The sequence below is a fragment of the Juglans regia genome, chromosome 6 (assembly GCF_001411555.2).
Source record: "Juglans regia cultivar Chandler chromosome 6, Walnut 2.0, whole genome shotgun sequence".
NCBI classification, from domain to species: Eukaryota; Viridiplantae; Streptophyta; class Magnoliopsida; order Fagales; family Juglandaceae; genus Juglans; species Juglans regia.
Window position 1 is genome coordinate 36,040,651 of NC_049906.1, and position 13,796 is coordinate 36,054,446.

At 34.5% G+C, this 13,796-nt stretch overlaps 2 protein-coding genes across 2 annotated transcripts; both read right to left on the minus strand.

The window, feature by feature from the left end:
* Positions 1-1,340: 1,340 nt before the first annotated feature.
* On the minus strand, positions 1,341-4,397 carry LOC108983615. Its single transcript, XM_018955316.2, has 7 exons — positions 4,047-4,397; positions 3,606-3,647; positions 3,000-3,082; positions 2,804-2,905; positions 2,481-2,695; positions 1,870-1,964; positions 1,341-1,795 (listed from the first exon to the last, which is right to left on the minus strand). Exons 1-7 carry the CDS (start codon positions 4,186-4,188, stop codon positions 1,542-1,544), a joined length of 933 nt encoding a protein of 310 aa, XP_018810861.1. The 5' UTR covers positions 4,189-4,397; the 3' UTR covers positions 1,341-1,541.
* A 1,756-nt stretch (positions 4,398-6,153) lies between these two features.
* Positions 6,154-12,217, minus strand: LOC108983616 (leucine aminopeptidase 1-like). Its single transcript, XM_018955317.2, has 10 exons — positions 11,886-12,217; positions 11,033-11,447; positions 10,730-10,924; positions 10,298-10,523; positions 9,754-9,880; positions 9,516-9,611; positions 8,149-8,226; positions 7,506-7,566; positions 6,860-7,047; positions 6,154-6,554 (listed from the first exon to the last, which is right to left on the minus strand). The coding sequence occupies exons 1-10, from the start codon at positions 12,105-12,107 to the stop codon at positions 6,426-6,428; spliced, it is 1,737 nt and encodes a 578-aa protein (XP_018810862.1). The 5' UTR covers positions 12,108-12,217; the 3' UTR covers positions 6,154-6,425.
* Positions 12,218-13,796: the final 1,579 nt, after the last annotated feature.

The window sequence follows — 13,796 nt, forward strand, 5'->3', positions numbered from 1 at the left end:
GATAGTTTATAAATAATAGTAAAATTATTAGTTAAAATTAGATGAGATGAAGTGAGATCTTCTATATTCAAGCAGTTAGTTAACCCTTTCAAATGTCCTTGAGCATAACATTTTATACCACATTAGTTGGTAGATTTAAAAGCATAATACAGCTACACACCAAACAATAAGACGCAAAGGAAGAGTGGGACAACCTAACAGAAGATTGCAAGGTGCAAGAGGGACCCCAAAATTTTGTCACTGCAACCACCACCTAAAGGCACTACACACCAATAAAATGGAGGTTTATTCCCAATTGTAGCTTCTTTATTTTGGAGGGTCTTTGTATCATAATAAGATAGACTAAAAATACTTGTTTTTTCCATTCAATTTCCAATTGCCTTTTTTCTGGGTACACTACATGATGAATATTCTCGGTTGCTTCATGAAGGGTATAGTTCAAATTGAAGCCGTACGCATCAGCCAACCTTGATCTGAGTTTACTTTACACAAACTATGTCCATTTCCAGTATCCATAGGAAATCTCAAACAGTTCTGTTTTCAATCCAACCTGCAAGCACAGCCAAAACAGTTATCCCTTTGGTTGAATATTTTGGACAGAATTCTCTTCTGCAACTGTATTTGGTCAATTTTCATTTTTCAGTAACTCGTTGTTTTCTTGCTTCCATTGGACTTGAGGATTAAGCCACTGCAAGATCCAAAAGGGTATATAATGCTTATGTAAAGTCCAAGTTTTCTTATTCATCTTAAGTTCTTGAAAATAGATGTTCAGCATCATTGTAGTTCATGAAACCGCGAACTCTCTCAGCCACCAACCCCCCATACATGAGCTGTCCCTGCTCAACTACTGCACTGAAAACAAAGCGTGAAGGGTTTTGGCTTTAGAATATGCTAATAACAAATCTAAGTTTTAGTGCTCTTGTTTTCCTATAGGATTTCGACACAGGTTTTTTTTTTTTTTTTTTCAAAAATAACCAAAAAAGAGATCAACTTGATACACAAGTCTACCCAATTCACTTTTAAGACATCCATATAAAATCATCTCAAGACAACAAGCAACAGTACACCCGCCACTCTCACCACTTTCAGTGGAGGTTCCACCGCTACTAATGGTGGTTCCATTATTTGCAGTTTTTTGCGAACAACTTATTTCCATCTTTTAAGATAATGTCCTCTTTGCAGAACATGGGTGAATATCAAGAAATTGGTCACAAAAATCCTTTTTTTTTCTTTTTTTTTATCCACCACTTTGCACCATTGTTATTGTTTTGGAGTGTTTGTCGGGAACCCCATCCCCTCCTCTTGTATCATATTTTCTAATGAAATATACTTGCTTGCTTAAAAATATAAATAAATATATATATATATATAAAATCATACGAAATTACATCCATGCATTCTCCAAGCACCTCAAAAATTAGTTGAAGATCCAACATAACCAACAAAAAGTGCTCAAAATGGCTATCTAATCTTGGCAAGAATCAGTTGTCCTTGGCGCTCTAAGTAGAAGGCAAGGGCTAGGACTCAAAACAACTAGCATTTTAGTTTTCCTCTTGAGTGGGTGGTTCTGGCATTCTCACGGTACGAGGAAGCATGAACTCAGCAAATATGGGATAGTGAGATGATGGATAGTACCCATCAATGTTATCATTCACCACTTCACAAGAAACGGGAATTAGAGATCTACCCCTGAAGAGAATCCAATCTACGTGTAGATCCTGAGTTTGGCGATCCCAGCAAAGGCATAGAGCTCTGAAAATCAATTTCAGGTATTCAAGGGTTCCCTGTTTGTCACCTGACAAAATAATATCGAATGAGGCAATGGCTATAACATGTCCAAGGAGCAGTATACAAAGAGTAAAGTGATACCTTTGAATCCATGGTAAGTGCGTATGAGAGAAACATTTTTCCTCACACGGGCATTGGGCCACACATCCCTCATATCCCCTACCACACCATGCTCTCTGCAGGCAAGAGACAACAGTAATATAGTTATACTTTTAACGGAAAAGGACTAACACATTCATTTTGCAATAAAATGCAAGAGGACACGTTAGGTGTTAACAACCAATACTGGACACGTTAGGATTTGCCAGGGGGTTCTTTTACCCTTCTTTAATGAGTTCTTTTACAAAAACCATATTAACATAGAATTGTTGTTCAAGTAGCATTATATTGAATAGATGAGACAGTAATGGCAGCGCCAACAATTAAATTGACTGCCCAGAAGAAATGAGAGGTTATGGCCCTTCACCCCAGGAAATATGTATACTTTTTGCTCTTTTCTTTTCCCTGAAACATAAACATTGCATTCCAAACATAGAAGTAGTTGGATAATGCCATCCCAATGTCATATTAATTACTTCATATTCCTAGTTCAGTTTTCGACACAGAGTATTCAAAACTCATAACTCAGTCATGAGTAAATTGGGGTAGCATGGGACCATAAAACATCTAGAGATCCATATGTCAATGACTACCTTGATCTCCCAAGAAGAAAACGCCCCGTAGTTGATTCCTTTTGTGTGTTGAAACCTCCACAGTATACTACAGGTAGGCTAGGAGGTAGGGATGCAATGTGCTGCCATGTAAGTAAAGCACTTCGTCTACGAGCACGAGGACTGAACTCATCGATATTTGTATTGACTATCTGAAATGAAAACCCTGGTGGCTCGACTCCTTTCAGTTGGAATGTGTGGACATCACATGTCAAAGAAGCAAAGAATACAATACTCTTGGATAGAAGAATGAAACATTACGTAAAAGGCAGTTTATTTAAGATAAAGTTGACTTATAAGGATATCACCCATGTTGCAATACATGGAACAACAGAGCCCCACGACATGCTTCCAGGGACAGAAGGCGACTCTGACAACCAAAAAGTTCCACCTTCTACCAGCTCTACCTTCATTATTAGAAGAGAGAAGTAAGGCCGATTGTTTTCTGACAAACAGCAATAGAAGGATATGCCACATTGGAAAATAGAATCAATCTTGTACCTTCTCCTTGTCATAGAAGATGGTGCAGTGTTCATCTGAAGTATCTTGGGATCCTTTCCTAGATATTCCAAATTGATCATAACCTAATATATAATATGAAAGAAAGATAAGAGTCTAGTTATAAGCTGATTTCCATATATAGAATGGTGATAGCTTTTATGTTTTTTCAAAAAATAATGATAATAGCACAGAGAGATTTGATTGCATCTATGGATACATATGGATATGGTAGATACTGAATGCATCTAATATGACAATGCTAGATCCACACTTGGTCTTGATTAATAATCTTTCCATCAGAATGAACAAGTATATATGTAAACATAGCTATTCCAGCCATAGCTATATATAAGCAAAGGCATGGCATATGTAAGCTCAATGCCATCAGACATCTCAGATGTTTGGTGATCGGGCACCAAATGGAAATGCTTTATATTCAATGTAAGAATAAATGCACAAGCGATGAATGTATCTAAGTAATACAAGGACAAAATCTGTCTTTATTCCATACTATCAGAAAAAATATTTAAAGCCAACTTCTTTGACTATAAACCTAAGTTCATAAGTTTTATAATAACTAACTCCTGAGACGAGAAAATAAATTACCTGGCAAGCCCTGCTGAAGGTAATCCAATTGGGATTTCACTCCTGAACCAAGATAGAAAATAAAAACGAAATGAATTAGTAGAAAGAAAGCCAAGCCATCACCATCTTAATGGGAAGGAACTTAGCCCAAACTATATGAGGCAACTCAAGTACCCTAAGGATATTTACTTCAACCCAATCCAATGCATCTGTCCTCCAAAAGGAGTATGATTTCTAGAGTACGAAGTAAGCAGAAAGAACCCTTCAATTTAAGAAATCATTCACCCAAATCTTTGTTCGCTAGCCAAGTATTTCAAACAGTGAGACCCAACTACATCCTATAAGAAAAAAAACCCCACATCCAAACTGCCAATCAATGAAGACCCAGAACAACCACTTCAAGCAAATAACGATCACAACCAAGATCCACAGATATAGAGACACGCACAGAGGAAGAGAGACCTTGTTGGGTACAGAGGATCATTGGGGAGTAGCTGGTGATGACGCTGAGACACAAATCCCTCCTCTTTTCCCATGAATTAAGACTGTCTGGTGGCTGATCTTCGTGTAGGTTGAAGGTCATCACTGTTAAGGAAACACTCATTTTTTTTTTCAAATCTGTCTTTATCTCTTCCTATACTTTCTTTTTTGTTACATGATCATCATTCAAATAATGCTCCACAAAGAGGAAAGAGCAAAGTGAACAACTTTATGCATATCCGTTTCTGGCCTCCAACAGAAGATTGAATGGTGCACAGTGCAATTTTGAAGTGAGAGCCGAGAGAGAGTCTCGCACCTCAATCATGTCTGAACTGTGAGAGAACCTGCCTAGGATTATTGTTGGGTTTTGACTTTGCACGTGCGAGGTCAAATATATGGACCCCTAGGACGCATGTGTCATGACGAATGCTTGGTTTAAGAAACAAGTACGCAGCCTGGGACTAATGGTTTTTCATAAAAGAACATTAGCGCATGTTATGTTGTTTATAATATGAATAATTCTACTTATTATCTTCACATATTATATATTATATTATTTTTATTTTTATTTTTTTTCTATAATAAATATGTAATATATGAATAATAAGTAAAACAACTCAATTAGTTTAATAAGAATAAAATAAAAGAAAAAATAATTTTAAAATATATAAAATATATAGTGTGAGATTATGAATAGCATCCCTATTATAATATTCTTAATTCCTAATTGGACAGAAGATTCAAATTATATAAAGTAATGTTAGATATTATCTTAGAGTGTGTAAGTCTCGTACACCATTTTTTTTTTAAAAGAAAGTAAGATTTAATATAATAATATTTATTTTTTCATATGAATCTCAAATTTTTACTATTTTTCTCAAAATGAGTGTTCGAGACCTTTTTTTTTTTTTTTTTTTGAAATGAGTGTTCGGACTTGTATACTCTATCTAATATTAAATAAAAGACCAGATTTTTACAAATCGGGGATGAATAAATACAGATATGATATGGGGTGTTTTTTACTTTTCAGTCCAAAAAAGATGGAAGGAGGCACCAGCTATCTGTTAGTTTTGCTTTCAAAGTCTGCTTTTTATGCATTTGATTTTCTTTGTAGGAGAGTAGGATTAAAGACTAAATCTCATCCATTACAGAAAGTGTGATGGATGCACATATATCACATGATTACCTTAACATATATGATAAACATAATGATTACCTTCAAATATCTGTTTGTTATTACATGATTACCTTAACATATATGATGATACTGGAAGATATCATGCTTTAGCCAACTTGTTGCATCCCTTCGGAGCAAAGATTCTTTACACTTTTTAGGATAATCTATTTTATAGGTATATTTTTAAGATAAATGCTTTGGATCCTGAATTTGGGTCCCAAAGCTGTCTTGAATCTTTTTATTTATTTATTTAATGATTAAAGAAGTATTTTTTAATGATATTGTGAATTTTTTATTTTTTTAAAAAATATTTATGATGATTAAAAAAAATAAAATACATGTTCGGGATATATTTTCAGATTACTTTTACAATAGTTATAGCAGTTTTCTATTTTTAATAAATTCTAATCATTACTTTCCAATAATGATGTATATATATTGTCACACCCACCTTTTAATAAATCTCGAAACAACCTTTGAAAATGTTGTCAATTTAAGTCAAATTATAGAAATATTATAAAAGGATTTGTGTCTTTAATATTGTGCTTTGCCGGAAGAATAGAACTGCATTTAATGAAAAAAGTTCTTTGTGAGTAATTTTTTAAATGAGTTTAAGATTACATTATAAACTTCATCCATTAATTTCCTTATTTACTTTTTTTTTTAAAAGCAAACATTATCCATGTTGAAAAAACACGTGTTAAAAAATAATATTTACAGTAATAAAATACATAAATGCCGCGCACTAGTTTAAAAAATAATAATAAATATAAATCCCACATTAAAAATTATTTTTTAAAAAAAAAATTGCGTGAATTTCGTTCGAATCTATAACTATTTCTAGATCTATAACTATATCTAGAATTATTCACACAGGAAATGATTCCCCGTTCAAAGAGATTGATACTTTGATTGTTGAAAGAAAACAAAGAAATAATTATATAGACCATTCAAATTTCAAGCAGATTGAAGTTGTTTTCATTTACTGCAACCAACTCAAGCAAGGATGTGCCTACAGCTTATCATTTCTCAACTCCTCCAACAATTTATTCATTTCAACTACTCTCATCGTTAGAAACTCAAGATGCACCTGCTTCATCCTTCCCGCTAATTGGCAGATGTGTATGAGATTCCAATGGTATATATATATATATATATATATATATATACTTCAACCTCTGTATCTAAGAAGAGTTCTTCAAAACCCACTCCACCAAAGTAGAAATGCCGAAGCCTGTTGCACTGCGTTTCTTATCGTTCCAAACCGGGCCAGCCATGTCAATATGCATCCACTGAACCTTCTCATCAACAAACTGCAAAAGCACAGCACACATTTCAGAAATCCCAAAGCAACTGCTGATATTGAAGAGAGAACTTTGGACAAAATAAAGGAAGCAAATTGCATCGGGACACCATGATCTTCCACCTAAACACCCCCTCCTCCTTTCCTTTAAGGGAAGGAATAAAAAGATACGGATGAAAGCCCCACAATTCTCAGAGAGAGAGAGAGAGAGAGAGAGCCCACACATTGTGTTACTATCATAATGAGTCACTGAGCAACACATATCAAGCAGAAAACATTTAATAATTCACCATGAAAAATCATGGAATCATATACCTGCTTCAAGAAGAGAGCAGCAGTGATAGCACCACCGGGACGACCGCCGGTGTTGACCATATCAGCTACACCCGATTTCATTGACTCCCAATAACCTTCCTCCAAAGGCATTCTCCAAAGTTTCTCCCCACTGACCTCCGAAGCTGCCAATACCTCCTTGGCCAAGTCATCGCTGGGTGTAAAGATACCTATAAAGAGAAAAGGTTTGCTATCAATTAGTAACTGGTATTCTGATTACCTATCCAAAAAAAAAAAAACTGACTGGTATTCAAAGGACTCAAGTTGTCAAGTAGTTCAGAAGTAAATGTAGGTAGTAAAAGCAGTCGTATTAATAGCTCTAGGCAAATTGCAAACATACCCTAAATGTTTTGACACAATTCAGAATCACCAACGTATAATAATTTCTGATACACTGCAGCTAAGGATTTTTTTTTATTATTATTATAAGTGGAGTTGAGTAAATTTTCATACACCAGTGTGCTATTCTTCCCCTCTTTTTCTTCTTTTACACCACATGCATCAAATTCATCTTTCTATTTCCATTTAAAAAAAATAAAAAAGAGTGATTCTCAGAACTCTAATCCCAGCAGGAGCACAAACCTCAAATACATAGTTCATCATCATGATTATAATAATATGTAGATACCTGCAATTGATGGGCCAAGAGCCACTACGCAAGCCCCTGTTAAAGTTGCCAGGTCAACTATCTGTACAACAATTAATGGTAGTGTGAGCACCAAACACAAAACAAACATCTTAACAAGGTTAGAACTCCTTAAAAGAGAGAAAAAAGAACAAGGTTCCACAATGACATGTATACTTCAATTAGATTCAAACAGGTTATAGATCTACAGAGTACAACTGCTCTCTAGTTTCCAAAAAAAAAACAGAAACATTTTATGAAGCACAGCTTTCTATGGTTGATACCAGGCAGAAATTTGACACTCAACTTTGTTTTCTGCAACAAAAACTAGAGGGCAGCGAACCGCTATTATTTTCCCTTGGAATCAGGATGAGAGCATCAGCGATCGAACATCAAACAAACACAAATTCTTACATTCTTTCAAACAACAACGATAATATAGTATAATTTTTTTCAAACACAAACACCACACTTTTTTTAATTTTTATTATTTTTTTCTTTTATCAAATATTTAATATATGAATAATGAATAGAATAATTGAATTAGTTTAAAAAGAATAAACTAAAAAAAAATTTAAAAAAATATTAAAAATTTTAAAAAAATGTGGTGTGTGGAGGTTGTCTAGCATTGCTCTATAAGTATTACCTTCTCAACACCTTGGTTACAAGCATATACCAAAGCATCAGCCAGTGTAAGCCTGCCCTCAGCATCAGTGTTATTAACCTGCATTAGAGATTGAAGGCAACTAAAAATTATCTGTTTGTAGAGGATCATCTGAAAATGACTGGAAAATTGTCCTGCCAGTCCATCTAGCAATCATTTCATTACCTGTACTTGCATTCTTTATTGGATAACAAATACAGTATGATAATCTTCAAGTCGAGGCACTCTAGCATGTAACCAATGAGCAGATCCAAACAAATGTAATTTGATTCAAGTGTATTATTATTATACTCCACATATCTTTCCAATGCATTTCAGAAACCTTTCTAATGCATTTGAAATATTTTTTATTTCAGAACAGCGCAATCATGTTCCATATACAAAGTCATCACTATGATTGGGCTCTAACGACTCAAGAAAAGCTCAAATTATGTCTAGGCTTATACTCCAAAATGGCTTAGTAAAGTTACAACTCAGGATTAGATCTCATGCCGACCAGAAATGTGGGACTTGAGAAACCTATATAAGGTCATGAAGATTGCAACATCTCAAATTAGTATAAGAAGCCGGTGCATGAGATCTCATATTGCCTTAGATGGGGAAATTCTTGCAGCTTATAATGATTACAAGAGGCTCCAATTGTAATTTGCCTTTTTAGAGTATAAAGACAGATATAGCAAGAGCTTTCTTTGGATAGTTACACGAGCTACTTTAGAAAATAATGGATGTCATCACCTATGGTGTGAAGATTTAATAGTTTAGCCCGTGCTCCTGTCTGTGCAATTTGCACCGCTCTTAAGATAAAGGCATTTCAAGACATCCAAAAACTGGTGTTGAACACCCATAATGAATATTAACTTTTTTTATTGGTTATATACAAGAGCAACGCCTAAGCATGCTACTTTAGTGATACAAGGAATTCATGAAAAGTCATGCTGTGAAAATCAAATACAATTGACCGATGGAGTAAAGTATTACAAATAAGTTTCTAAGCTCATCCATTGATCTATATGAATTATAAGTTCATTTTTACAAAAAGTTGACATATACTATGAAGAAACCAATGGGGCTGATCAAAATTAGATGGAACATCCAAACACGCCCCTGCATAAGTTTTATTCATAAAAGAAAGGCCCCTGCATAAGTTTTCATCATTTTGATGAGTTCCAGATACTGCAATTTGGGGGACCCAATTAAGCTTGACCCAGTTAAATTACTGCATTCAATACCCAATCGGGCCTGGTACAAGAATGAATGAAGGACTTTAAGCTGACACAATCCAATGAGTCAAATAGACCTCTCACAAGTTCATTATCTCATTACCTCTTCACAAACCAAAGAATCCATACCTCAATGGTCTTTCCATTTGAGGCCGTAACAATGTCTCCAGGCCTCATGCCTGTTCCACTTATCATGTTCTCACAAGCTGCCACAATGAAATGAACCTACATAGACAAAACAGTTAAGATAAGGCTTAGATTTCACTGCTTAAAGTACTAAAAAAATATAAATTAAGAGGATGAAAAACTCATCAATTTGTATAATGTCCATTGCACCAACATATGGAAAAAACATCAAATTTCTGACCTCTACTCCTGGTGGTTTAATTAAACCAATAGCTTTTGCCGCCCCTAGAACTGCTGCTGAACCCCCCATATCAAATTTCATGAGCTCAATGGAACAGCCAGGTCCAGTTTTGATGTTGTAGCCACCACTAATATCATAAATGGATTAAAACTCAACAACTGATATAAACTAAAAGCCAGCAAAAGCGAAACAATAACACATTAGATATAGTCCAACAACTTCTTCATAGAAAATCGCATGTCCATCACCATCAGAACAGGCAAGGAAAGAAATTGCAAATAGAAGAAAAAAATACAAAATTATGCAGTGCAATGTCCTGCACTAGTGAGAAGACAAAGGAGTCACTTGCCAGTTGGGTAGTCATGCTCCAGACATATCGACTACTACATAAATCACAAATCACAACTAACTTTCAATTTCAGTGTGGGCATCATACTTTGGACATCCGAAGAATTATACGCAATGAATATTCATTCTTTAACTCTTCTTCCAAGTGATGAATGAACCGGTAAGATGCACCTCGATGTTTAAATCATATATTCACCTGTCAAAGGTCAACCCTTTTCCAACTAAGGCCAGCTTGACTTTGGCAGGTCCACTTGGAGGTGTGTAATGCAAATGTATGAAGTGAGGGGGATTTGCAGAGGCTGCAGCGACACCCAGATACGACCCCATCTTCAATTCTTTGCACTGCTCAGCATTTAAAATTGTAGCAGAAAAAACATCACCGTACAAGGAAGCAATCTTTGAAGCCTCTTCTGCCAGCACCGCTGAAGTATAAAAGTCATAGCATACAATTAGTACCAATTATTAAATCATTTTGTAATAAACAAAAACAGATAAAACAAACTGATAGCTGACAGAGTAGAAGTTTTCTACCTGAATATTCTTTAATGCAAGATAATCTAGAACTTCCTAAGAAATAACTGCAGGATGTCAGAATAAGGTATCATTCATAAGTGTAAGTCATACGAACCAGGGGTGAGGACATTAGCCGGTGAATTCACAAGCTCTCGCCCAAAAATCACTGCAGAAGAAACATCTTCCGCTTGCTTGAGCTTCTTTTCCAGATCAGGTCCAGTTCCAAGACCAAGAATGTCCACAGACTTAAGAGCTGGTTTCTTGGACTCTGACCTGTACCTATTATCTTCATATAACCCGAGCACAGTTCCTAAGACAATTCAACCATTACACCAAGATAAGCAATGTTTTAGCACAAATATGTATATGTTACCTAGACAATTATGAAGTATAATTCAATGAATCATAAATTTAGAACCAGATGCTATTGCTGTAGCCGTATAAAGTTTTGATTCAGCAGAGAGCCCCTCAGAAGAGGCCAGAGCGACAGCAACATCACTTGCTTGAGCAGCCTTGGCTGCTGCTCCAACAGCCTCACCAAGACCCCGAAAAGCAGCCGTAGTTGATGCAGCCTGTCCAAGACCAATCAAAACCACCCTCTTCGAGCCAAGACCCGGAAGCCTAAGAACCGTTGACTGGCCAGTCTTTCCTGTAAAATCCTCCTCAGAAGAGACTTCAGCCAACAAACCACCCAACTGAGAATCTAGCTTCCTCAAAAGTGAATTCTCAAACTTTGAGTTATCATCCTTCGACATGTCTTTCTCTGTTACTCCCACTGCAAGCATGTCTCCTTTCCATTCCGTCACATCAATCTCTTTCGCAGCAAACGAGATCTGTTAGCAATTTTCACAAACATATAAAAGAAATTTCAGCATTCATCAATTCCAAGCAAAACAACCAAAGCCTATTATTCACGGAATTGCGTCGCTAATAACTAAACCAATGATATGTTGAGAACGATTCTATCAAGTATATAATATAACGAGTTACATTTAAACAGATAAATTGAAACATGTGATTTTATCAACAACACGTGGGTTCAATTAGACGGATATAACCCCGCAAACAAAGATCAAACTTTTAGAAAGTTAGCCCGTATAATCCATCAAAATAGTTTAACCAATGAAGCAAAAACAGTGAAAATTCCACCGAGTTCAGACTCAGAAACCCATGACTATTAACTCAATTATCCACAAAGAAATTAGCTAAAAACGATCAAGATGAAAACAAAAAACAAACTGGGTTTCAGAGAGAGAGAGAGAGAGAGAGACCTTTGGGGCTTCGACGTTGGCAGGCAAAGTGAGCCCGAGAGTGTCCGGGGCGAGCGTGTGAGCCATGAACCGATCTCTGCGAGAGCAAAAGGGTGAGACCGCAAAAGAAACCCGAAGAGCAGTCGAAGACCGTAGCCTGGTGAAAAACAAGGACGACGAAAAAGAACGAGAAGACGAAGCAGCAACGAGTGTGGTAGCCAAAGACACAACAATGGTAGCCATTTTGGGGCCTCTTTTCTATTTATAGTGACACCCCCGAAGAAATAGAGTAGTGTTGAGTGTTGACTCGGGACCGAAGATGATGGGGCCGTGTGGTAGATTGACATCACCGACTAGGTAGACAATCGAAGCCCCTGCCACAGTTCCCCTGCCAGTTGCAAAGCACTACGAGTCTTGCTTTTTCTCCATTTTAGTTTTTAAGAAAGAATGCTTTGTCCCTTCAAATCTTATGCTAAAGCATTAAAGCTTAGTCCTTTGTGGGATTAAGGTTCAGTTTAGTTGGTACTATGGCATGAACTAAAGCATATGCCATTTACACTCTTTTTAATTTTTCAAACTATAATCTTTCATGGAATTCCTGCATTTTCAATGTAATAGATGTGTAATATTCTCCATCATTATGATGATGGCACTTAATTTTTCTAACAAGATTTACAAAATATGGACTCGCGACATCGTGATTAAGCACAATCCATTTTCTAATCTTGTGATATCAAAACATATATATATATATATATTATAATTTTAGGAAATGGGCGATTGACAAAAATTTGTAAATTGTTTTTAATTATCATCCTTTGAATATGAACTAAATATTTAGAATCTTTTTATAATTATTTATGATTCGTTTGGATAGTGAGATGAGATAAAATGAGATGAGTTGAATAAAATATTATTAGAATATTATTTTTTAATAATATTATTATTTTGAGATTTGAAAAAATTAAATTATATATTATATTTTATATGAAAATTTAAAAAAATTATAATGATGAGATGTGATGAATTGAGAGTATTTTTATATCTAAACAAGACTTAATATTTAATATTTATGCAATGTCGTCCAATTTTACTTGAAATTTGTGTAGCTAAATAATGAGATATTATTTTTTTTTTTTTTTTAGAAATGATAGAGTTACAACCTCTTTATAATTTTTCTACCATCTTTAAATAAAATAATATTTTTTAAAATATTTATTTTAATTTTGATTTGATATATTTGAATTTTTTTTAAAAAAATATTATTTTATTGATAAATTGATAATAAAATATAAATAAATTGTAACTCCATCACTATTATTATTATGATTTTTAAAAGCCCATTATGTCTCGTACAAAACATGCTTATAGATGTTTAGATGTGGGCTACACCAATTTATTATCTACTTAATTTCTTATTTACTCCCAAATCACTTTAATTTATGTATATGAAAATAGTAAAATACAAAAAATTACTGATTCCAAGTTGTCTTCCATTTTCGAGACCTTTTATGGCATTATTCATGGCACACTCACCAAGAAATGTCCAGTCAAGACCCTTTTCTTTTCGGGAAATGCTTTTTCCACAGGAGTAGTGTACCGAAATTTTTTTTAATTCTTATTTTTTTTATTTAATGATTAAATAAATGTTTTTAAATAAATATATAATTTTTTTAAATATTTAACAATATGATGAAAATAAAAGTAAAAAAATAACATCTCGGTAGAGGATTTGGACGTAGCAACATCCTTTCTTTTCGGATTGGTAATATTTTCGTGGAGTGTATTCACTGTATTAGATAATTATTTTTAAAAAGAATGGAACTTATTATTAAATTTTTATATAAATTTTATATTTATTTTTTTTTTTTTAAATTATGTGATATTTACATATTCACGAATGTAAATATTATTTTTTATTTATATTTACCT

Bases quoted from the DNA above. Each gene is read 5' to 3' on its own strand.
- LOC108983616 (XM_018955317.2), bottom strand. From the start codon at position 12,107: ATGGCTACCATTGTTGTGTCTTTGGCTACCACACTCGTTGCTGCTTCG. The intron at 8,227-9,515 runs GTATGGATTCTT...TCTCTAATGCAG, and splicing joins CAAATGGAAAGACCATTGAG to GTTAATAACACTGATGCTGA. The intron at 7,567-8,148 runs GTAATACTTATA...ATTGTTGTACAG, and splicing joins GTAACCAAGGTGTTGAGAAG to ATAGTTGACCTGGCAACTTT.
- LOC108983615 (XM_018955316.2), bottom strand. From the start codon at position 4,188: ATGAGTGTTTCCTTAACAGTGATGACCTTCAACCTACACGAAGATCAG. The intron at 2,696-2,803 runs ATATCCTTATAA...TGTGATGTCCAC, and splicing joins CATGTATTGCAACATGGGTG to ACATTCCAACTGAAAGGAGT. The intron at 1,796-1,869 runs GTATCACTTTAC...TTATTTTGTCAG, and splicing joins CACTTACCATGGATTCAAAG to GTGACAAACAGGGAACCCTT.